This window comes from Nyctereutes procyonoides, unplaced genomic scaffold (assembly GCF_905146905.1).
Source record: "Nyctereutes procyonoides isolate TBG_1078 unplaced genomic scaffold, NYPRO_anot_genome, whole genome shotgun sequence".
Taxonomy (NCBI): Eukaryota; Metazoa; Chordata; class Mammalia; order Carnivora; family Canidae; genus Nyctereutes; species Nyctereutes procyonoides.
In genome coordinates this window covers 6,965,762-6,988,440 of record NW_026575155.1, presented here as the reverse complement: position 1 = coordinate 6,988,440, position 22,679 = coordinate 6,965,762, and the positions used below count along the sequence as shown (strand labels likewise).

The following is a 22,679-nucleotide window of genomic DNA, read 5'->3' as shown; positions in this document are numbered from 1 at the left end:
GACACAGAGTATCAATTTCCTGAGTGATATGAGTGTCTTTGGGAGACCATATCTGAGTTTATGCTAATGAGGTAAGTCCAGGACAGTGCTGGATAGCTCCAGAATGGGGGCTGGGCACATGAAAAACCAATCTAGTCATTAGAGAGTGGGAACTTCTGGACCCACTGACCTTTGGAAAAGGGAGGAGGGGTTGGAGATCGCATGTTATTCACTAACAGATGATGATTTAATCAATCCTGTGTATGTAATGAAACCTAGTAGAAACTGTGGATAGTCAGGCTTGGAGAGATTCTAGGTCGGTGAACACATGGAAGTATTGGGAGGGTGGTGCCCCCTGACTCCCAGGGGACAGAAGCTCCTGCACTACTAAATCAGAAGGGAGGTTGTGGGGAGCTCTGAATTTGTAGCCACCTCAGACAGAAGTCTGGGTGGCCAGACTTGGAGCTGGTACCTTAAAGGGGGAGCAGTCCTGAGAGACTTAGCCTCTTCACCTGTGGGGACCTGCATTAACTCCAGAGAGTGTCAGAAATGAATCGAATTGTTGGACACCCAGCTGATGCTGGAAAATTGGTCCAAGGACATAAATATGTAAATGTGTTTGGGGTTCACATTTTTGTAAGAGCTACAGGCATAATGAATTTATATGCAAGTTTAGGTTTGCTCGTATTTAACTGACACTATAATAATGATTTAAGCTAAGGCCTTTTTCCTTTAACGATACTTTAAAGGAGATACTTTATTTCCTTTAAGACTGGTCTGTGCAGGGACGCCAGGGTGGCTCAGGGGCTGAGCATCTGTCTTTGGCTCAGGGCCTCATCCTGAGGTCTGGGAATTGAGTCCCGCATCGGGCTCCTTGCATGGAGCCTCTTCTCCCTCTGCCTGTGTCTCTGCCTCTCTCTCTGTGTTTCTCATGAATAAATAAATAAAATCTCAAAAATAAAATCTCAAATAAATGTGCATCATTCAATGCTGAGGAACAGAGAGTCGTAAAATCAGACCCAGCACCTTAGTCCACCAGGCACCAGGCACCGTGGAGTGTGGTTCACTTAGTCCACAAATCAGCTATACCACTTAAGGTTGCTTCCTTCTCTTGGCTTATTTTGTCCCTACTGTGGTAAGTCAGCAGGTTAAAGAAACTCTCATGGGGAAATTCAGAAAGGCTTCTTCCGTGGAGATATTCACTTTTGGTGAAGCAATTAGAGACCTAGTTACTTCCTAGGCCAATAATCAGCAGTGAATACTCCTAAGCCTGACTGTTCTCACTGCAGATTTCTCCATTGGGGGAAGGTTCATGGACTACACTGTTTATTGTTCTGATGCTTTTGAAACAGAGGACTTTTCAGTCGTTTTTAGGGACTATCTCACACACACTGGTGAGTTTTCCTTCCATTTGGAGCTATCGCCAACCTTCCTGCGAGCCAGGCCACATCAATGAGCCACACTCAACGACCATAATTTGAGCCTCTGATACCTCTGCGTGCAATTGCTTCCAGGAACCCTGCCTCCTCCAGCACTTGGCTTGAATAATAGCCAAGCGAAGGGCACTCAGAACTGAATTTCATCCTCATTCCCTGAAATAGAATTGTTTCTACTTCAGGAGGATCTGACTTTTTAAAGGTAGATATGGGACTGTCTTGATGGTATGGTGCCTTCAAAATGACTCCATGTCATAGTAGAGACTGACCAACAGAACACATCTCTGTGATGCACTTTCAGTGGAAGAAATACCTTTCATGCTCTATGACTTTCAGATTATTTTCATTAACTAAGTTTTCTCGCAGAGTAAAATAACACATGAATTTTTAAAAACCTATACCTGTTTCTTGTCCAGGCTGAAGGAGGATACATTTTACTGGAGATCTATGTACTGCTCCCAGATTTCTAGGGTTAAAGTAAACAGATACACAGTAGTTGGTGTTTGGAAGTAACTTGTCGATGACGTAAGTGAAATTTCCAGTGATGTTTTCATTTAGTTTGGGGTTATGCTGTAAAAAGAAGCAAAAAATCAGGAAGACTTTGAGTGAGAAATTCATTTAGAGGCAGGCCCTAAGAGTCACTTTGGGGATTCACATGGAAATCTTAAACAAGGAGAGAAATATCTTAGGCCCCAAAGGAGAAAGTATTTTAAAGTTATTTGGCGGGCAGCCCCAGTGGGGCAGCGGTTTAGCGCCACCTGCAGCCCAGGGTGTGATCCTGGAGACCCTGGATCGAGTCCCACGTCAGGCTCTCTGCATGGAGCCTGCTTCTCCCTCTGCCTGTGTCTCTGCCTCTCTCTCTCTCTGCATCTCTATGAATAGATAAATAAATAAATCTTAAAAAAAATTAAAAAAAACTTAAAAAAAATAAAGTTATTTGGCGCCAGCAACTGATGACAAAACTGCATGTATGTGTATACCACGCACATTTTCAAACCATGAAATCTAATCTAGCAGCTTCATATTATAAATGAGTAGAAAAAGTTTCAATGAGGAATAAAGTTTTCCATGACATCATTTTTTACAAGATGATTTTGTCTCGCATTAAGATAATCCTGCAAAACTAAGAGAATAAAAAAAAAGATGATCTTTTATCATTAATGATATATGTCTGCCCTTCAGGAGGTGCTTTCATAATATTAATGAATGTAATTATTAAAACAGTCCGCAAAGCTGGTGCTATCCTCATTCTCCAGATGATGAAACTACTGCTCAGAGTTGTTAGGTAACTTTCCAAGGCCACACAGCTTGCCTGTGGCAGAACTGTGGCTGATGCCTAATTTCTTATCTCCTCCCTTAAAACACCTGGCTTCTTCTTTCTTAGGTAGTTCTGTTCCATTTTGGAATTAAAAGAGATGATATGAAGGCCCTTTCAAGAAAAACAGCTTCTGGGATGCCTGGGTGGCTCAGTAGCTGAGCATCTGCCTTTGGCTCAGGGTGTGATCCCGGGGTCTGGAATGGACCCTGTGAGGAGCCTACCTCTCCCTCTGCCTGCGTCTCTCCCTCTCTCTGTGGCTCTCATGAATAAATAAAATCTTAAAAATAAATTAAAACAATAAAACATTAAAAAAAAGCTTCTGCAAAATATTTTATAGTTTTCAAAATACTAGCAGTTCTAGGGATTAAGATTTCCAGTGGTCCAAATATGGCCTTCTGTATAATGTTTTTCTGCAAGTTTCTGTGTGGAAGGAGGAAGAATTAAAAAAGGAAAGGAAAAGCCCTAACAAACTAAAATCTCATGCATGGCCCATAAGCAACAGAGAAGGAAAAGGGGAGAGAAGTAGAAATCGGGTCATGGCGGGAGGGCTCTTGCCTCGAAGAGAATAGCCAATGGTAGCGGAGGGTCAGAATGTCTGGGTCCCACACCTGGTGTTGCCATTGTATGATCTTGATGGGGTCTGCAGTGTTCGCTTCCTGTTTCACTAGGCAAACAGAAGCTTGCTTCTATTTGCCTCTGTGCCTGAGGACATTGCCTCTCCCACTGTGCCTCGGATGTACGGCCCCTGCTCCAAGCCAAGGTCAACCCCTTCTTGTGCTCATGAGATTCCATCCATACTCATCTCTATAACATGGCTCCAGCGATCTCCCTGGAACATCCCATCTGCACAGGAACATGCCATAACTTCTTCCCTCCCTTGACCTCACCTTCCATCACAGAGAACCTCTCCTCTTTATAGAAAAACTCCTTAGAAGAATTAGCTCTCCTCCCTGTGGCCAATTTCTCTCTTTCTTCTCCTTCTGGGTTCCACTCCTGCCGGAGCCTCACCCCAACAGACCAGGCCAATTTCTCTCTTTCTTTTCGTTCTGGGTTCCACTCCTATCGGAGCCTCACTTGATAAGAAATCACTCTTTATCTAGGTCACCAGGACTTTCATGTTGCTAAATCCAATAGTCAATCTATAGTCCTGGCGTCACGTGTCTCATTTATAGCACCGGACACAGGAGATCACTTTCTCCTCCTGGAACTTTCTTCTTTCAGCCACCAGGACCTCACTCTCATCTACTTCTCCTTCTACCCTGCTGGTTGCTCCTTCCCAGTCTTGTTTGCTGTTTCTTCATTTGCTAGAGCTGTACATTTTGGAGTCCTCTGGGGCTCTGACTTTGGACATCTTCTCTTCTCTCTGCATATGCACTTCTGGGTGATTTTGCCTCATCTCAAGGTATCAATACACATTAAGAAGCCAGTGACTCCCTCAGACATCTCTCCAGCTAGAAGCTCTCCCTTGAACTCCAGCTTTGGAGTATCAACTCCTGCTCACTATCTCCTCCTGGATGCCTTGCAGGTACTTCAAATTTTACATATCCAAATCCAAGCTATTGATATCCAACCATTCACCTCCTCCATCCATAATCCACCCCATTTTAACGAATGGAAACTCCATCTATCGAGGTGCTCTTGTCTCTTCACCACAGTGCACATCCGATCCATTCAAAAACAGCTCCACTTGCAAGACATATGCAGAGTTTGACCACTTCTCATTACTGCCAAGTGGTCCAAGCCACCACCAGCTGTCACCTGGATTCCAACAGTAGCCTCTTCTTTTTTTCTAGGTCTAATTTAACCCCAAGACTATTTTTCTTTAATGAAGAAGATGCTCATTAACCACCATTTTTGTCTTACAGTGTTGTCAATATCCTAATAAGCACAGCGTTCTTATTTTAGAAATAATAATCTCAAAAAGAGTTAGTAGCTCATGGGTTGAATATAAATTAGATGTGACTGGATTGTGATATTTAAAGAAACTTGATACAGTCTCTGAGCTACATAAGCTCATTTCTCCCCTCTTATTTTTTGCACCCTTTTCCTAATCAAAGGATTAGGGTGTTGATTGTAATCCAAGTGGATATTAAAGGGAAAATTATAATTCTATAATTTGCTACTTCCTATTGGGTAATTACCATCACAATAGCCTCTTAACTGGTCTCCCAATTTCCACCTTTGGCCCCTATGCTCTATTCTCAACACACTGGGCTGGAGTCCCTGTTAAAGCCTCAGGTCCTCCAGCAGCTTCGGGACACTCCCAAAGACACAGACCCACAAAGCACTATCAGATCTGGGCTCCATTGCTTTTCTGACCTCACCTCCTTCTACTTTCCTGTCTCGGTCATTCCATTCCAGTTCTCTGCTGCTTCTCAAATCCACTGGATCCTCTGCAGCCTCAGGACCTCTGACTTCCTGTGCCCTTTGCCTGAAAAGCCCGTGCCTGCCCCTGATAACTTGCAGGCTGGTATTGCTTGCAAAGGTTTATACTTGGCAATGGGCTATGCCAACGTAAGCTGCTCTTATGGCAGGGCCACTTCACTCATTCCAGCATTCTGGAATTTCACCTAGTGTGTGCTGAAATTAGCCTGTTCTCTTTATCTACACTACACTCCTTTCTCTTTCCTGTGTGTCCCCTGATGCTGTGCAAGGTACTTATTCTTTGAAAGAAGACCACACTGCTAGGCTAAGTCAATGTATTTCCACAATGAAGGAACTATAGAGACTTCTTTCCTAAAATCAGACCCACTGCCTTTTGGCCCTAATTGTTCTAATGATTACAGATGTCTTTTTTTTTTAAAGGAATTTTATTTATTTATATGAGAGAGAGAAAGAGAGACATACACAGAGAGAGCGAGAGAGAGAGAGAGAGAGAGAGAGAGAGAGAGGGCATGAGCAGGGGGAGGGGCAGAGGGAGAAGCAGACTTCCTGCTGAGCAGGGAGTCTAATGCAGGGCTTATCTAAAACTCCAGGATCATGTGCTGAGCTGAAGGCAGATGCCCAACCAACTGAGCCACACAGGTGCCCCTACAAATGTCTTTTTTAAAAGAAGAGCGTCGAATATATTCATTGCCAACTCAGAACTGTTTTGACCACTTACCTTTTTGACAATGTTCCCTGACTGTTCTTCGATGATGAGTGATAAGTAAAACTCTAATACTCCTCCACCTAGTATCTTGGGAATGACAGGTGGAAATTTCACTAGGACATTAATGTGGTCGGTAAAGCCAACAATATCAAACTCTGGTGATTCCAAAGACACTGTTTAAAAAACAAAATCAGAAACAAATCCCAATGTTTAACAGTAGTATTTCCAGGGCTGTAATACAACCTGATTTCTTGACAACTATCTCCCCTCTCTCTCTCTCTCTCTTTGGTGCAAACAGGTGATTTTATTAAAGCATGGGGACAGGACTCCTGTCCTGCAGAAAGAGTTGCACTGGGGTCATGAGGAGTGGCCCATGATATACTCTTAAGTTGGGAGGGGGTTAGGGAGAGTGTGTCTAAGGAATTTTGGAAGCAAGGTTTCCAGGACCTTGAGGGAGCCAGCTATTGTTGGGAAAAGGTCATTTATTACTGTCTAGTAAAACCTTAGTCATGAGACCCTTCAGATGTGTATCGGTGGGTCATATGCTTGGGGGGTGATTGCCAACACGTATCTTGTGGGGTTTAGAGATAAAAGAAATTTCTAAAGGAATTTTCATATGTTAAAGTAGACTTCCAGGATCCCGGAGATTGGGCTAAGACTGCCTTTTGCCTTTAGCAAAGTATTACCTTAACATCGAGGCAGTTGAGTCCCTATAGGAATGTCACTCTGCCTGTTTGAAGGACTTGTCAATGGGCTGTAGGGAGTAAGGAAATTTAATAATTTCTCTTCTGCCTTTGTTTCTCACATCAATTTTCACAGGGAGACAACTATCTTCTCTTTATGGTCCTAGTCGAGGCATGGGTTATACATTTTTATTGGTGAAAAATTGAGAACAATAAAAGTGGTGTAATTACTTAATGGAGAAATGGAGGATAGGTTTTGGGATGAAAGTCAGTCTTTCCCAATTTTCAAGCTGTATTCCAAATATGAAAGTAAAAATGACTTCTTTTCATATTATAGTAATACCTAACTATTGTGGAAATAGTAGAAAACACAGTAGGCAATTGTGCCTGAATGTGGTTAACCATCTTTTGTCTCTAATGTATGAATGTAAATATATATACATACGTATATAAGCTGAACTAGTGTACAACACACACCTAAATTAAATCATTCTTACCCACAGTTTTGCATGGTATATATTGCACTTAACTCATTTCATAAATACATTAATGCATATTTATCTCTATTGAGGGCTGGCCAACTGGCCTGTGAGTTAGATTTCTGCACGGCCTGCCAGTTCAGAGTGGTTTTTATTTTGGGAAGGGTTGCAATACAGTTAAAGAAGGTGATATAGTGTATGATATGTGGCCCATAAAGTCTAAAGTATTTCTTTTCTGGCCCTTTATGGGAAGTTGGCTGACCCCTGATGTTCACTGTGACTCTTCAATGGTTGATTCTATTCCACTAAGTGGCTGGCTGGACCATAACTTAATTGATTTGCTGTTTTGAACATTAGATAGTCTCTAAATTTTCTGAATAGAATCATTGTGTCAATGAGCATTCTTGGAGCTAAATCATGACATTCATCCACAATTATTTCTTTAGAATGAATTATTAAAGAGGAATTCTAGATTAGAGGAGGCACACATTAAGGTTTTAACACATACTGCCAAATACTTTCAGAAAGACCATACTGTGGCACACTCCCTGCGTTTCCTCTACATCTGGGTAGCTAGATAGTTTTAATATTTACGGGGTCTTGAAAAATGACATCTCATTTTTACTTTAACATATTTTTTGCAATAGTCTGAATACCATAATCTAGAAGTGGCGCTTTCCTTTCTTTTCTTTTTTGGACACCCACAGGTATGTAGATGTATACACACACCTAAATGTACACACCCAATTCCAATGAACCTCACATCTAAGTTGTTGGCGGCAGTGGGATTTGGTCATTATCACTTTGCTAAAGCATGTATGTGTGAGTGCACACCCACACAGCCTTTAACAGGGAGCTGAAATGGAATCTTTCTTTTGGAAATAGGTTGCAAATTAGGACACTGAAGAAGTGCTGGAGTCTGGCTGAGGACCACTGGCAACTGCCCTGGAGCTATTAATGCAAGTGCCATAGGGAGCTGACTCCAGTCATTGGAAAAGAAGAGAGAGACAGACCCACTCACACAGATAAGAGCTACTGGGTTATGATCCAGGGGAGGGGTTGCAGTATGAAGGAAAACACTGACCCAAAGAGTTGCGACAGCTCAGATTCAGGCCATCAAGACCTCACTGTCTACTTCCTCTTGGGCTCTGAAATATACTAGAAAGCCACGGCCATTGCTGCCAGAATGCCTGCCTCACACAGGCCGAGAAGAATCCTCTGCCAAGTACAGATTATCATTCCACTTTTGGGATGAGAAAACGGAGGCTCAGAGAGGCAATGTAAATGCTTCACAGTTCCAGAGCTAGGAAGTGGCAGGGCCAAGTGGTGCACCTAGCCCTGAGTCTGAGACACCTTTGAGGACCTTCCTATTTCAAGGCAAAGCAAATAACGATGATCTTGATGACAATGATGGTGATGAAAAACAGAGATCTACTCACTGTGTGTTACCAGGAATAAATCGCTGCTACACTGGACCAGCGTTGTGTTCCCTCTGAATCCATCAACTCTGATGGCGTAGGTCTCGGGCAGGACCTCCCACACGTCTGTTAGGTCACAAGATGATGCTGTGGTATTTGAACAGTGCTCAACAATCTTCACCTGGTCTGGTCTACTTTAGAAGGAAAAGAAATGGCAAAAGGAAAACCTCAACATTTATATGATGAGAATCCACTAACTGCATGATCAACTTCTTCATTTCTTTTTTTTTTTTTAACTTCTTCATTTCGTTACAGCTCTGCCCAAATATCACTATACCAAGTCATCTGCCCTCACCACCTTATTTAAACTGGGATTCCTTACCCTCTTCTTTCCTAATCCCTCTTGCCTGTCTTTATTTTTCTGCACATTGTTTACCAGCCCCTACCACATTATATCTTTATTTGTTCATTGATATCTGCCTACTTTCAGAATATCTATTCTAGGCTCCAAGAGGTCAAGGACTTGGTTTATGGTCGGACCCCTGGCATGCAGTCAGTGCTCAGTAAATATTTGCTGGATAAACACATGAGCAAACCCTACGCTTTTGTGGTAAAGGCCCCAGATCTCCCTGCCCCTACAGAAAAATCATGAGCGTCTTCCCTGAAGCCCTCTCTCCAGCTGAGGATCACATGGTCTAGTCCTAAGTCAGCCTGTGCTATGTAGGGACAACACAGACACTGATTTTTTGAGCTTCAGAAAGGTAAGGCGGGTGATACCTGTCACCACCTAATGCAAAGAGAAACTAGGACTTTGGCAGGCACAAGAAAAACTCACAAGAGGCCTTCCACCAAGCCAGTCAGTAGTAGTAACAGCTTTTAGCCAAATAAACGGACACAAAAGAAACTTGGAGAGGCAACTAGATAAAAATAACAACTTATAAGGGTGATGTTAGACATCGGAAAAAGAAAGCCATTGAGGGCTCCATCCATTATGTTATTAATCTTTGCAGCCTCCTCTAAGTAGGACACTTGGCTCAGAGAAGCTGAGCTCTGTGCCCGAAGGTCACGGTTGCTCAGTAATCAAGCCCAGCCTGTGGACCTGGGCCTCTCCTAGACTGGACGAGGCAGCTTTCTGATGTGCCCACATGCCTCTCTGGGTAAAGAAAAGTGAACACAACATCACTTTGGTCACCAGATCTTTGGAATCCTGTCTTCAGAAAACAGTGCTTTTATTATTTCTTTCTCTCTTGAAAATAGCGCTTGAAATGTTCAGGCTTAGCTGAGTGAGAGGAGTAATTGTGAAAACCATACACAGTGATTATTTAGCTTCGGCCGCTTTAACCCGTAGAAATGGTTATAAATCCAAGCTTTGTCAGAGCCAATCTGAGGTTTGTTAAAGTATCCAATTTAATTCAAAATGGACTTGGCCTTTTAAAGCTCTGAATTCAGAATAGAGAGAGTGAGAGAGAAGAGAGGACCTCCAGCACAAGTCAGGGCACAACTCTTCCCCACTCCCCAATTAACAGAAAGCTAATATACTTAAGTAAGCAAGAAAATGAGATGTCAAACCAACCTTATGACCGTGTACCGTAATGTATAGCGATCTGGCACAACTGAATGGTTTTTTAATTCCCATGATAAGATTAGCCGGAAATTTTGAAAAGTCACCTTGAAAGTGCAAAATTTATCCGACAAATCTAAAGGAAACAGGAGACAAGAAAGAGACACTGAATCTGGAACCCAGGGTCGTCCCATCTGTTCTTTGGGATCTGGAGCCCACCCGCCCAGCAGAGAAACCCCGGGGTCTTGGAAACCCAGGAAGGAGGTGGTTCTAGTGGAGACAAGAAATGAAGTCAAAGAATCATTCATGAGCAACACATCGTTAGGGGCAGGCCAGCTTAGGAAACAGAACTCAGCACCGCGGAAACAGAATTGGGCTCACTCAGTCATCGTGGACTCTCAGTGGTTCATTGGATCAAAATGATCCGTGTCCATCTCATTCTCTCAACTCCCTCCTGCAGGCTCCCTAAGCAGCTCAGCCCACTGCCTGCTTTCCCTCCTCTGAACCTCCTGTGCACTTACTCCCAGGTCATGGAAGGAGGGAGCAGATGACACATGCCCTGACTGGCCCTTCCCAGGCATTTAATCAGAGCAACAATGCTGAAGTCAGTGCTAGTGAGGGGCCCCTGGGTGGCTCAGTGGTTGAGCATCTGCCTTCGGCTCAGGGCGTGATCCCGGGGTCCTGGGATCGAGTCCCTCATCGGGCTCCCCGCAGGGAGCCTGCTTCCCCCTCTGCCTACGTCTCTGCCTCTCTCTGTATCTTTCATGAATAAATAAATACAATCTTAAAAAAAACGAAGTCAGTGCTAGTGAGAGACCCATTCTGCAGACCATATGACACTGAGCACTTGAGTTATACAATGTTATGTAGCTGGGAAGCTGGTGGCAAGTGAGACTCGAAAGCTCTACCTGTCAAATCCTGTTCAAGTATTTTTTTTTCCAAATCCAATTTTTATGGTCCTCTAAGTTGTCTGTGATTTATTTATTTTTTTTAAATTTTTATTTATTTATGATAGTCACAGAGAGAGAGAGAGAGAGAGAGAGACACAGAGACATAGGCAGAGGGAGAAGCAGGCTCCATGCACCGGGAGCCTGATGTGGGATTCGATCCTGGGTCTCCATGATTGCGCCCTGGGCCAAAGGCAGGCGCCAAACCGCTGCGTCACCCAGGGATCCCTTGTCTGTGATTTAGAGTCAGGACTTTTCTTCTTGGCTGTGAATTCTTCATCTCCTGCCCTCATCACAAGGTTGGACACGGAGTTAATGCAGAATGAGATTATGTGGACAGATTTATAGATGCAGGCAAGATGTTTGGTTCAAAAAAATTATTTTCCTTTGTCTGGCACCAGGTACCAGACAGCAGGTGGAAGAGTGCAAATGAAGGGGAAATTATTTCTGGATTATTTTCTGTTTGACATAGTCTGTGCCTTCGCATTCTTCAATTAAGGGGTTTGAAATCGAATATTCTTTTAAGGAGTCTTATTTTTAAATTTTTTAAAAAAAGATCTTACTTATGTGACAGAGAGATAGAGATAGAGATAGAGATAGAGACACAAGTAGGCAGAGGGAAAGGGGGAAGCAGGCTCCCCGCTGAGCAGGGAGCCCGATACCAGACTCCATCCCAGGACCCTGGAATCGCAACCCGAGCCAAAGGCAGACGCTCAACCACTGAGCCACCCAGGTGTCCCTTTTATTGAGTTCTAAAATGACCTCTGGTGTCATTTTAATTAATTTATTTCCTTTTGGGGGGGGTGTAAATTTCTTCTAAGAGTTCTGAGAGAGAAATATGAAAATTTGGCTAATTTTGACTCCATTGACAGAGAAAAAGGAGAGTATTTGAGAAAATCTAAGAAAAAGGATTCAAGCAAAATGGGCAACAGTTCTGCGATCAAAAATCAAATTCCCCACATTTTAGACTTCTGAATGGTCACCCCAATAGTCTGGCCCTTCCACAAAATTCAGCCAAGCCAAGAAAATCTCTTACCAGGAAACGCAGATGATACGCCAAACACAAAGCTGATACACACTGGGAAGAGGAAAAAAAAATATTAGATAAGCAAAAATACCCTCTCCAGGCTGAATCTGTAATTTTTGCTCTGAGCCTGGCTTTTTTTTTTTTTTTTTTGTACCCGTGTCTTAATGTTGGATCGACACTTCCTTGTGCTAAAAAATGCTCAAGTAAACGGTTCTTGGAGGAAGGGTGTTGGTATCAGCAGCACATGGTCCACAGGTTTCCACCCGAGTGAATCTAAAATAAGGTCTGTCTGGGGGTTGATGTGGAATAACAGGGCTGACTGGTTGGGCATGCACCCCGAGAAACAGTCATCTGTCTGGAGAAGATCTCAAACTATGAATTTCACAGGTTGTTAGTTTACATTTTAAAGACATTTGTCAAGGGTGGTGTAGGAAGAAAATCGATGGTGATAGGAATTGGGGACTCTCCTTTGCTTTCTGGATGTCACAGTGACTTGGGACTGGAGGGGTTACAGGCATGGACAGTCCTATAAAGGGAGAAGTGTCCCACTCATGGATCCCCTACTGATAAGCTATGGAACAGACGACACAGTGACAGTGAAATAGAATCAAAAGAAATGTAGAGAAAGAGTGGAATAGGACTGCAGAAAAAAGTCAGGAATAAATGAATCACAGAAACCAAAGTTCAGGGATGACTTTTCAGTCTGGTGATGTGCTAGGAGGTAAGGGGCTTGGCCTCTTCCTAAATTTGGGAGTAGGATGAGAAACTCCTCCCTGGATTAGAATGAGGGCATTAAGAGAAATTCACTCCTCACAGTGCTTAGGAGGATACTCTCCATCATCACCGAGTCATTCTTGGGTATTTGTTTGTCTTCCTAAAATGAAGAGTAGGGCAGAAACCAGACCATCCGTCCAGGCTTCCTACCTCCGATCCATTTAGCTCTTGGCCTTGGACAGGCTGATGCTGGGCCCCTGGTCAGGGATATCCATTTGCTACTCCCCCACAGGGCTCTGGGGGATGGTGACGTGGCTCGCTTGCTCCTACAAGAGCTCAGGCAAAAGTAACACTTACCCACAAGATACAGATTCTGTGGTCTCACCAGGGAAGCATTCTGGTTCCAAACCATCTTGGTTATTAAGTCTTCTCTTTACTTTCACATCTGAAAGGAAATCAGTATGAGGTGATCCAGATGCTGAAGCAGGTAATTATTATTCTTTTTTAAAGATTTTATTTTTGTTATTCATGAGAGACGCAAAGAGAGGCAGAGACACAGGCAGAGGGGGAAGCAGGCTCCCTACAGGGACTCGATCCCGGGACCCGGGGATCATGACCAGAGCCCAAGGCAGACGTTTCGCTGACTGAGCCACCCAGACACCCCACTCTTGGACTTTGGAAAACCAAATTCGTAAATAAAAACCAATTTTTTCCCACTCTCACACACTTCTATCTCTCTATTCTGACTTGTCTACCTTTTCATACATGTAAGAGCTACTTGTATTTCCTTTTTTGTCAACTGTGTGTTTCTTTGCTCATCTTTCTACTGAGTTGTAGCTTGTTTCCTTATCGGTTTGTTTGTAGGAACTCTTTTAAGTATGAGGGAACCTGGCCCTTGGTCTGTGATACAAATTACATCTTTTTCTCCTCTGTTGTCAACTTGCCCTTTGATTTGCTCATGCTGGCTTAAAAAAAAAAAAATCTCACCCATGAGTTTCTGAGGTGTATGTTTTCAGTTTTAAAGCTTTTTTCTTTCTTGGCATCTGCATTTTGAGTCACAGTCAGGAACATTCCTCACTCCAAGCTGAGAAATTCTTCCTGAATTTTATGCCTCAGGGCTTCTGTCTCCACCCAAGCTACTGGGTCTTATAGGTTCTGGGTGTTTTGTACTCCCCAACCCTGTAGCAGCCTCAGGCCCCAAGTTGAGACTGAAAAAAGGCCACAAAGTAGCAGACTTTAGTTCAAGCTCAAAACAAATGAAAAAGTCCTCTTGGGGGGCGTCTGGAGGGCTCAGTGGTTGCACGTCTGCCTTCCGCTCAGGTCATAGTCCTGGGGTCCTGGGATCGAGCCCCGTGTCTGGTTCCCTGCTTTGCACGGGGCCTTTTTCTTCTCCCTTTCCCTGCTTGTGCACTCTTTCTCTCTCCGTCAAATAAATAAATTAATTAAAAAAAAAGTCTGTCAAATAAATTAATTAATTAAAAAAAATTCCTCTTGATTATGAGGGCAACAGGTCCCACCAGGGTGCCCTCCTAGAGAATCCAAGGGATTCCAGGTTAAAACTGCCAACCCTGCTGAAGACTCCACCACCCCTGAGCTATCCAGGCACCTCTGCCTACAACTTATGCCACAATTCTGTGCCCACTGAGAACATCTCCAGAGCTCTGTGACGTGTGAGGTCATCTCCCACCATTACTCCCCGGCAGGCGGCCTGCACGGTTGTGGGCACACCTGGAGCGCAGAATGCCACATGGGGGTGGCACCCCCTTGCACTTGAACATCTGCCCTGTGGCCTCTCACCCCTCTGTCCTTTCCTGATGGTGGCACATCTTCACCTTTGCTCTCATCTGTAGAACACTTCATTTCTTCAGCAGCTGAGAGGCACGTGTGCGCGCGCGCACACACACACACACACACACACGCAGTTACACAATTATAAGTCACTCACCCCCTGTGAGCCAGGGGAATGTGTCTTTTCCTTCTTTGCTCTTGAGGACCTGTACTCCACTTCCAACCCAATGTCTAGTAACTAGATTCCTGCTTGTTTAGAAGATCTAATTTCCTGTCTTGGCATCCTGCCTGGAATCGTTAAGGAAGCGCCTGAGAACTCACCCTGACTGCAGATCAACCTCCCTAAGGCATAGCTGTGGTTACTCTTATCTCTGTTCGCTCTTCCCTCACTTTCCCTCCTGGGTCCTGTAGGCAGAAGGGTTCCGCGCTTGGTTTGCTGCCTTCCTGGGGCTGGCTTGAAATTCCTAATGATCTTATTTTTGAACTTGTGTTTTGTTGACGAAGTCTGATGGGACAGAGGGATCCATGGTGAGCTGGGAGCCTCAGCTCACACTCGGTCTTGCCCTCCTTCCCCCATGGGATGGGGTCCCAGGCCCTGTCTGGCCTCTCTCTCTACAATGGGAACTGCTGATGTCCTCTGAGTGGGGTACCAGCTGGGTCACATCGCTGGAAAGTGCCATGTTGTATTGATGCCCTCCTGGTGGGGAAGCAGGCAGGATGGGGGCCTGGCAGGGTGGACGTTGCCCGTGTTCCAGGCTGGCCTCGCCCAGGGGGGCAGCTAGCTGGACTGGTGAGGATGAGCATCCAGGTCAGCCTTGACCCAGGTACCTAGCACGTCCAGGGGCAGAGGTTTAAAGGCCTTTGGACGGGACACCTGGGTGGCTTAGTGGTTGAGCGTCTGCCTTTGGCTCAGGTCATAATCCTGGGGTCCTGGGATCGAGTCCTACATTGGGCTTCCTGTGGGGGAGCCTGCTTCTCCCTCTGCCTATGTCTCTGCATCTCTCTCTGGGTCTCCCATGAACGAATAAATAAAATCTTAAAAAAACAATAAAGACCTTTGGATATTGGGGTTGAGAGACAGCAGGTCCTTGGGAAGGAGGGATTCTGGGCTGGATGAGCCCAACCCAGGCTGGGGTACAGGGCGGCTAGCAAGACGGGGGACCAGCTCCCTTAGGTCCCAAGTGCATGTGTGCCCAGAGTCGCAAGGGGCGGAGTGGCATCGGGCAGCTGCAGACAGCTGTGCTGGCCCCGATGGTAACCCTGGGGCATGAGCAAATGCCTCTGGGGCAGGGGTGTGCCTGGAGGGACCTCTTTCCTCCTCCCCAAGTCTGGCCTAAGTTTGCTTCTTCTGGTTAGCTCGAGGTACCCTCTTAAAATGTGCTGTGAGATGCCAGTTATGTAATCTGGTGATTCCCCATACGAATTAAATGCTCTTAGATCTGACTTTGCACAGCAGAAAGTAGAATGGGGAAATGCCTGCTAATGATGTAAAATTTTATTTTTTTACTTGGGGTGATATTACACTGTAAAAATGAAAGTGACAAGTTGGGAAACAGAGACAATGGAAGAAAAGAAAAAGCTTTATAGTTAAGGGCCTTCCGTGGTGCTTCTTGCTCTATAGACACGCAAACCCTGCATCTTCCTTTTGCTCTGGGACCAGCACATTCTGCAGCCAGCCCAGTCCGCAGCTCCCTGTCACCTGACAAGGCATCCCACGCCTTGGGTTGAATTCAAGGCTGTTTTCAGCCTTCCTGATCTTCCCAGGAGTCACTGCTCCACACAGGTGCCCAGCTGTGGGTGCCTCTCACCCTGCCCTGGCTCTCTGGGTGCCCCTCACCCTTCCCTGGCTCCCTGCTCCACTGCTCCTGGAGCAACCCTCACCTCTGACACCTCAGCCAACCCTGCTGCCTTTCAGGGCCCTGCTCAAGTAGACACTAGAAAGTGAAATGATTCCTCTCTGAATTCCAACTCCTCCAACAGATGGACAGATGGCCAACCCTCAAGGAGTTTGAGGCTTCCCAGTCTCCTGGTGGAGAACATTAGGGTCTCTTCTTCTATCTGGCATAATATTGGTAGTCAATGAGTAATGAACGGACTGGACTTGGAAATCCTACACAAATACAATTACGTATATTTTCTCCTAAAAATTAGGGGTGAAAACCCCCCAAAATAGAAAGAAGAAAGTAACAATCATCCTTATTTCTACCACCCAAGACGAACCATTGTTATTTTAACATCTTGGCATGTTTGTTTCTAGTTGAGTTTTCAAATGGCTTTCTTATTTCTGTAGAACTTCTCTTGTGTGCTCATTAAAAAAATTAAAAATGTGTAACAGTGCAAATTCCAGCATCCAGGTATTTCCATCATTAACATTAGGTGGACATAATCCCAGAGATCTTTCTATGCATGTGTATTTAGGGCCTTCCTAACACACATGCAGACCATTTCTGTCTAAATTTAACTATACTTGGGAAAGAAAACTCAAAAGACTGAAGGAATTGTTGGAATTAGAATTATTCTTCTCTTTAGATAAGAATAAGTTCCTAAAATATCTTCGTAATGTTTCAAAGAAAAGGTGACAGAGACATCAGAAAGTTGGGGTATTATATGTTCACAGCACCTTTTACTATTAAACCATATTTATTGATCCATACTTTCAAAGATGAGAATTTTACTACTCTCCTTTCCCTCCCATCTTCCTCCCTACATCTTTTTTTTTTGGTTTATTGATTTTTGTGTCTAGGTTGATTTAACAATCACATTTTATTCTACCTACAATTTCCAAAGCTGTCCAGTATTAATTCTACATTCATATAAACACTTACTAGTGCTCCTTTTGAGCATGAGTTCTCTATGGTACGCTTGGATTCTTTATTTTGATTTATCTCTTAATTTGCTAATTTGCTGAATTTTTCCAAACCAGCAGTTTTTCCCAAAGAGGGCTCACTGAGTGTTGAATTCCCTTGGCTCGTTCATATTTGAGAAGGCCTGCCTGTTGACTCTTACCTCAAATGACATCTTAGCTGAATAAAACACCCTTCTGGGGACAGTATCCTCCACTTAGAACACTTCTGGGAACCTCCATCCTCTGGCATTTAGCACTAGGGAGTCTGAGGCTGTCCTGGTCTGGTTTGTCCCTCTTTTGTTTACTTTTTCTTCTTGGATTCCTAAATAAGTCTTCTCTTGAAAAAAAAAATGTAAATCACTTAAGTTATCTTGATGCTGAGCTTTCCCATATGAAAATTTCCTGGAAAAACTTCTTTGGGCCTATAGACCATTTTTTCTTCATTTCAAGAAAATTTCTTCTCTTTTACCTTTACTTACATGTTCTGTCCCATTTGTCATTTCTGCACATCAGGGATCCCAATTATCCTAATGCTTGATCGTTCTTTACCTTCCACGTCAGATTCTTCCTAATTGACTTGTCTTTCTTTTTCATTTATGTTCACTGGGCTTGAATCAAACCTTTCCTTTTTAAAAAAAGCTTTTATTTTCAGCAGTATCTATTCTGTTCCTTCTTCTTACTTCTTCTGAGGTTATGTTTCCATGGCAGCCAATTTATTCCCTTAAGTCTACAATCTCCCATTCCATCCTAATTCAAAATATCCTCATCTTTGAGCTTATCCAATTGAATTCCTATTTTTATCAAGTTGTAGGATATAAGGCCATTGGAAGAAGTTTTCTTCTAATCTAGGAATAACATTATTTTTTATTTTTATGTTTATTTTTAAAATATTTTATTTATTTATTCATGAGAGACACTGAGAGGCAGAGACAGAGGCAGAGGGAGAAGCAGGCTCCCCATAGGGAGCCCGATGTGGAACTCAAATCCAGCACCCCAGGATCACGACCTGAGCCAAAGGTAGATGCTCAACCACTGAGCCACTCAGGTGTCCTGTAATATTATTTTTTAAGTAAGACTCCTTTGCAAACCATGTCATTATCTCCCTTCCTTCCTTCCCCCCATCACTTCCAGTCACCTCGCTGGTACTTAGATGGCTTTGTCATCTGTTATTATGATATAGTGGAGTGAAATCTTAACCTCCTTAACCCTGACTTTCCAGTTTGTTCTGTAAAGACTGAGCAGTTTCTTGAGCCTGAAGGACTGGGGTGCTCAGTCAAGGTAGAGACAGATGTAAGGATAGTGGGGTCCTGCTTTCTCCTGGAAGATTTGGTACCCGCTCTGCACGCAGGTGCACTGACTTTAGTGGAGAGGTGAGGCAAGGTCAACCACCGGGCCTGCGGATGGCTCTCCTGATCCTGGCACTGGCTTTCTCAGCTCCCACTCACCCAGCTGACTTTCCCCATCTCACGGCCTCTGACTACTGCCCCTTTGCCAGAAAAGGAAAAAGTCAAGTATGTTAAGGCCCTGTTTTCTTCTTTCCTGTCTATTAGGGAGTCTTTTTAAGATTGTTGTTGATTCACCAGTATAGTTTCTGGTGGTCAGGCACACTCAAATTGTAAATACATTTAAATAAATACATTTATTTATTTATTATTTGAGATGAGGGGGAGGGAGAGGGAGAGAATCCCAAGCCGACTCTGTGCTGAGCTCAGGGCCCCATGGGGGCCTCAATCCCACAACCGTAAGGTCCATACCTGAGCCCAAAGTAAGAGTCAGACGCTCAACCTACTAAGCCACCCAGGCACCCCAAATTTTAACTATATATATATATAAAGCCCTCAGAATTAAAACAAGAACACAAACAATGCTTAAGACTATCTCTCCCGTGGACTCTGGCTTACGGGGAAACCAAGCATCCTCATTTTCCTGCTGGCTCCAGAGAAATGTTCAGTGGCTCTCAACCCCTCCCTGTCTCTCACTTTTTTTTTCCTCCTTTCTGGACTTCCCAGGACACTTCGGCCTACCTGCTCTCCCAACTAACACCTTCTTCTTTATTCTCCTAGAATCGCACACCAAGCAGCTTCACTCTCAGAATGAATGCAGCATCCTCAGGCAAAGTACTGTCAAGCTCTGCTTCTGCTCAGATGACATTTTACACTTTATAAAATGCACGTTTCAAAAAAAAAATAAAAAAAATAAAATGCACGTTTCTTTCTTACATCCAAACATCTCTGAAATCAGAATGTGTGTGTTTTAGTACTTCCTAAAAATTTTACACGAAAAAGTGCATCTTACACTCAGTGGCATTTTAGTTTTTCTAAGATAAGATGGCTGATAGTCAAAGAAGATTATATGCCATTGACTGTTCAACAGTTTGAATATTTATAAATAGAACAGAAAAATGAGTTCAGCAGCGCTGTGTGCAAGTGGGAGAGATGAAATGTATATTTTAATAGTTTCACTTCCAAGACTATCTCTGGGGCTGGGGTTCTGGTTTTTTTTTTTTTTTTAGACAAATTACCATTTGTCAAAAAATCACAGGAACCAAATTTCAGGGAGATTTTTTCTTTAACTTTTAAATAAATACACGAGGAACTTTAGAGGAAACTCAGGTAGGAATAAAAGAGCGTGGCAGATTTTTGATGTTTTAAAATGGAAAGCCAGCTGGTGAACTGTTAGAACTTAAAAAGTTCAAACTGTTTCCTGGAACAAACAGGTCAAATCTTATCAACGAAGCCCATACTGCTAGGGAAGTTGAAAAGATGTTTTCTTCAGGGCACATTTTGGTTTTTGGGTTTTTTTGTTTGTTTGTTTTTTGGGTTTTTTTTTTTTTTTTGGCCATTTCTTTTTCTTTTTATGTTTTTTTTTTTTTTAATTGGAGTTCAATTTCCCAACATAGAGTATAACACCCAGTGTTCATCCCTTCCAGTGCCCCTCTCAGTGTTCAGGGCACATTTTGGTGTGGCCTCTGCTTCCATCCTTTTGTCCCCAAACCCGAAAGGCAAGCGGGAGGAGGGAGGTGACTCAGAAACCTTGCCAAGGTGTGCGACAGGGGACGGCCTGAGGTCTCAGTCCCCGGGGTCAGGTAGTAGGACCCCCGGGGAGCGTGGACCAGTGCAGAGTCCCTGAGCCCCCCTCCGCAGCCCCCTGCTCAACAGACGCAGATGTGACCCCTCCGGCCTGTTTGTAAAAGACCTCTTCTCAAACAAAAGCAAGGAAACCAAACAAATATTACAAGAATTTTAAAAACGAGGCGAGGCGAGATATCTAGAGTTGCTCAATAAGGTCGCCGCTCACCCCTAGCTGAATTCCCCGGGGTTGAAACTCCAGCATCCACTCGCACCCGGTTCCCCACATCCCCGTCTCCCGCCCTCCTCCCCAATCCAGCTTCCAAGCAGGGGCTGGGGGGTCTGGAAGGACCTCGGGCCCCCAAGCCCCCGTCGCCCCTCGGTGACCGGCTCCCGCCGGGTGTCCTCGCGGGGGCGGCCGCGGACCCGACCGAGGCCCCAGAGACGGGGCACCCCAGGTTCGCAAGGCCCAGTGGCTTCCGAGGCACAGGACCCTCGCACGGCTCCAGGGCTCACGTCTAGCCGCCCCCTGGGGTGCCCTGGGGGTCCCGAGCATCCCGAGCATCCTCGGTGGGAGCGGGGCGGGGGCGGGGGGCGTGGGGCGCGGGGCACGGTGCAAAGACCCAGGGCTCCCGGGGGTGGCGGGGAGCGGAGCGCGCGGAGGAGCGCGGCGGACGCCCCGCCGACCCGCTCGGCTGGGGGTGGGTCGGGTCGGGTGGGGGGGGGTGCAGCGGGGAGGGGCGGGGGATACAGCAGGAGAGGCGGGGGGGATACAGTGGGGAGAGGCAGGGGGATACAGTGGGGAGAGGCGGGGGGGGGATACAGCAGGAGAGGCGGGGGGGTGCAGTGGGGAGGGGCGGGGGTGCAGCGAAGAGGGGCGGGGGATACAGTGGGGAGAGGCGGGGATACAGCAGGAGAGGCGGGGGGGGTGCAGCCGGGAGGGGCGCGGGATACAGCAGGAGAGGAGGGGGGGGATACAGTGGGGAGAGGCAGGGGGATACAGTGGGGAGAGGCGGGGGGGGATACAGCAGGAGAGGCGGGGGGTGCAGTGGGGAGGGGCGGGGGTGCAGCGAAGAGGGGTTGGGGGATACAGTGGGGAGAGGCGGGGGATACAGCAGGAGAGGCGGGGGGGTGCAGCGAGGAGAGGCGGGGGCGCGGGGGTGAGGGGCGGGGGATACAGTGGGGAGAGGCGGGGGATACAGCAGGAGAGGCGGGGGGTGCAGCGGAGAGAGGGGGGGGCGGAGGGTGCAGTGGGGAGGGGCGGGGGCCCCGCGGGCAGGCAGCCGCGTGGGCGGAGGCGGAGCGCGGAGAGGCCGGGAGCCAGCGAGCGATTCCGGGAAGCGGCCGCGGGGCGGGAGGCGGCGATCGCCGCGAGGTCGGGCGCGCCAGCGGCCCCCGCCCCCGCCCGCCCCTTTACCTCGGCAGGGTGGGCTCGCCGCTCCCCGCAGGGGTGCCGGCCTCCGGGCCCCCGCTGCGCCGGCGCCCCCGCCCCTCCGGCTGCGGCTCCCGCTGCGGCTCCGGCTCGGGCTCGGGCTCGGGCTCGGGCTCGGGCGCCGGCGGCCCGGATGCGCGCTGCGGGCGGCCCCGGGGCTGTGGCGGGCGCGGGGCGGGGGGCGGCCGGGGGCTCCGCGGGGGGACGCTGAGGTCGCTCGGCGGGGCCGCCTTCCCCCGGGGCGGCGACCGTCTGCAGAGCCTGCGCGCTCGGAGCGCGGCCTCGGGCAGCGCGCGGACGCCCGGGTCGCCGGCGGGGGGCGGAGCACCCGACGGGTTCCTCTATTGACGTTTACCGACCGGGCTCCTACCACAGCCCCGCACCCCCCGGGGCTCAGCGGGGGCGGGGACCGGGGGCTGGGGCTCTGTTTACCTGGGATCCTCAGCGCAGAGCAGCCCTTTATGCACTCGATAAAAATGCGCTGAATGAATGAATGAGCGAATGGGTTCTCTCCCGGCCCCCCCACTTAGCAGTTCTGTAAACCGCTCGGATCCGAATTCTCCAATCAATAAAACAGGAATAAAAACAGCCACCATACAGCCGTAAAGGCTTGATATGGGACGCCTGGGTGGCCCAGCCGTTTGGCGCCTGCCTTTGGCCCAGAGTGTGATCCAGAACACACACAGGATCGAGTCCCACGTCGGGCTCCCTGCGTGGAGCCTGCTTCTCCCTCTGCCTGTGTCTCTGCCTCTCTCTCTCTGTGTCTCTGTGTCTGAATAAATAAATAAAATCTTTCAAAAAAAAAAAAAAGGTTTGTTCCGGCAGGCCTTTACAAATACTGTAAATTCGCTTCCCTCCTCTGTGTCTGGGTCTTTCCCTCCCTGTTCTTGTTA

The 22,679-nt window shown here is 46.4% G+C and overlaps 1 protein-coding gene across 5 annotated transcripts in view; it reads right to left on the bottom strand.

Annotated features, from left to right (window-relative positions):
• The window catches only part of IFNAR2 (interferon alpha and beta receptor subunit 2), a 31,267-nt gene extending 9,399 nt beyond the window's left edge, over positions 1-21,868 (bottom strand). Inside the window, exons 1-8 of one of the 5 annotated variants that reach the window (XM_055313488.1) lie at positions 21,772-21,848; positions 19,311-19,443; positions 13,011-13,098; positions 11,949-11,990; positions 9,978-10,101; positions 8,426-8,598; positions 5,837-5,997; positions 1,817-1,985 (exon numbers count right to left, since the gene is read on the bottom strand). In XM_055313488.1, coding sequence (XP_055169463.1) covers positions 1,817-1,985; positions 5,837-5,997; positions 8,426-8,598; positions 9,978-10,101; positions 11,949-11,990; positions 13,011-13,065 — 724 coding nt within the window. In that variant the 5' untranslated portion in view covers positions 13,066-13,098; positions 19,311-19,443; positions 21,772-21,848. Of the gene's footprint in view, positions 1-1,816; positions 1,986-5,836; positions 5,998-8,425; positions 8,599-9,977; positions 10,102-11,948; positions 11,991-13,010; positions 17,418-17,447; positions 18,068-19,310; positions 20,076-21,771 lie in introns of those variants that run through there. The other 4 variants (XM_055313489.1, XM_055313491.1, XM_055313490.1 and 1 more) reach the window with 4 other exon arrangements.
• Between the last annotated feature and the right edge of the window lie 811 nt (positions 21,869-22,679).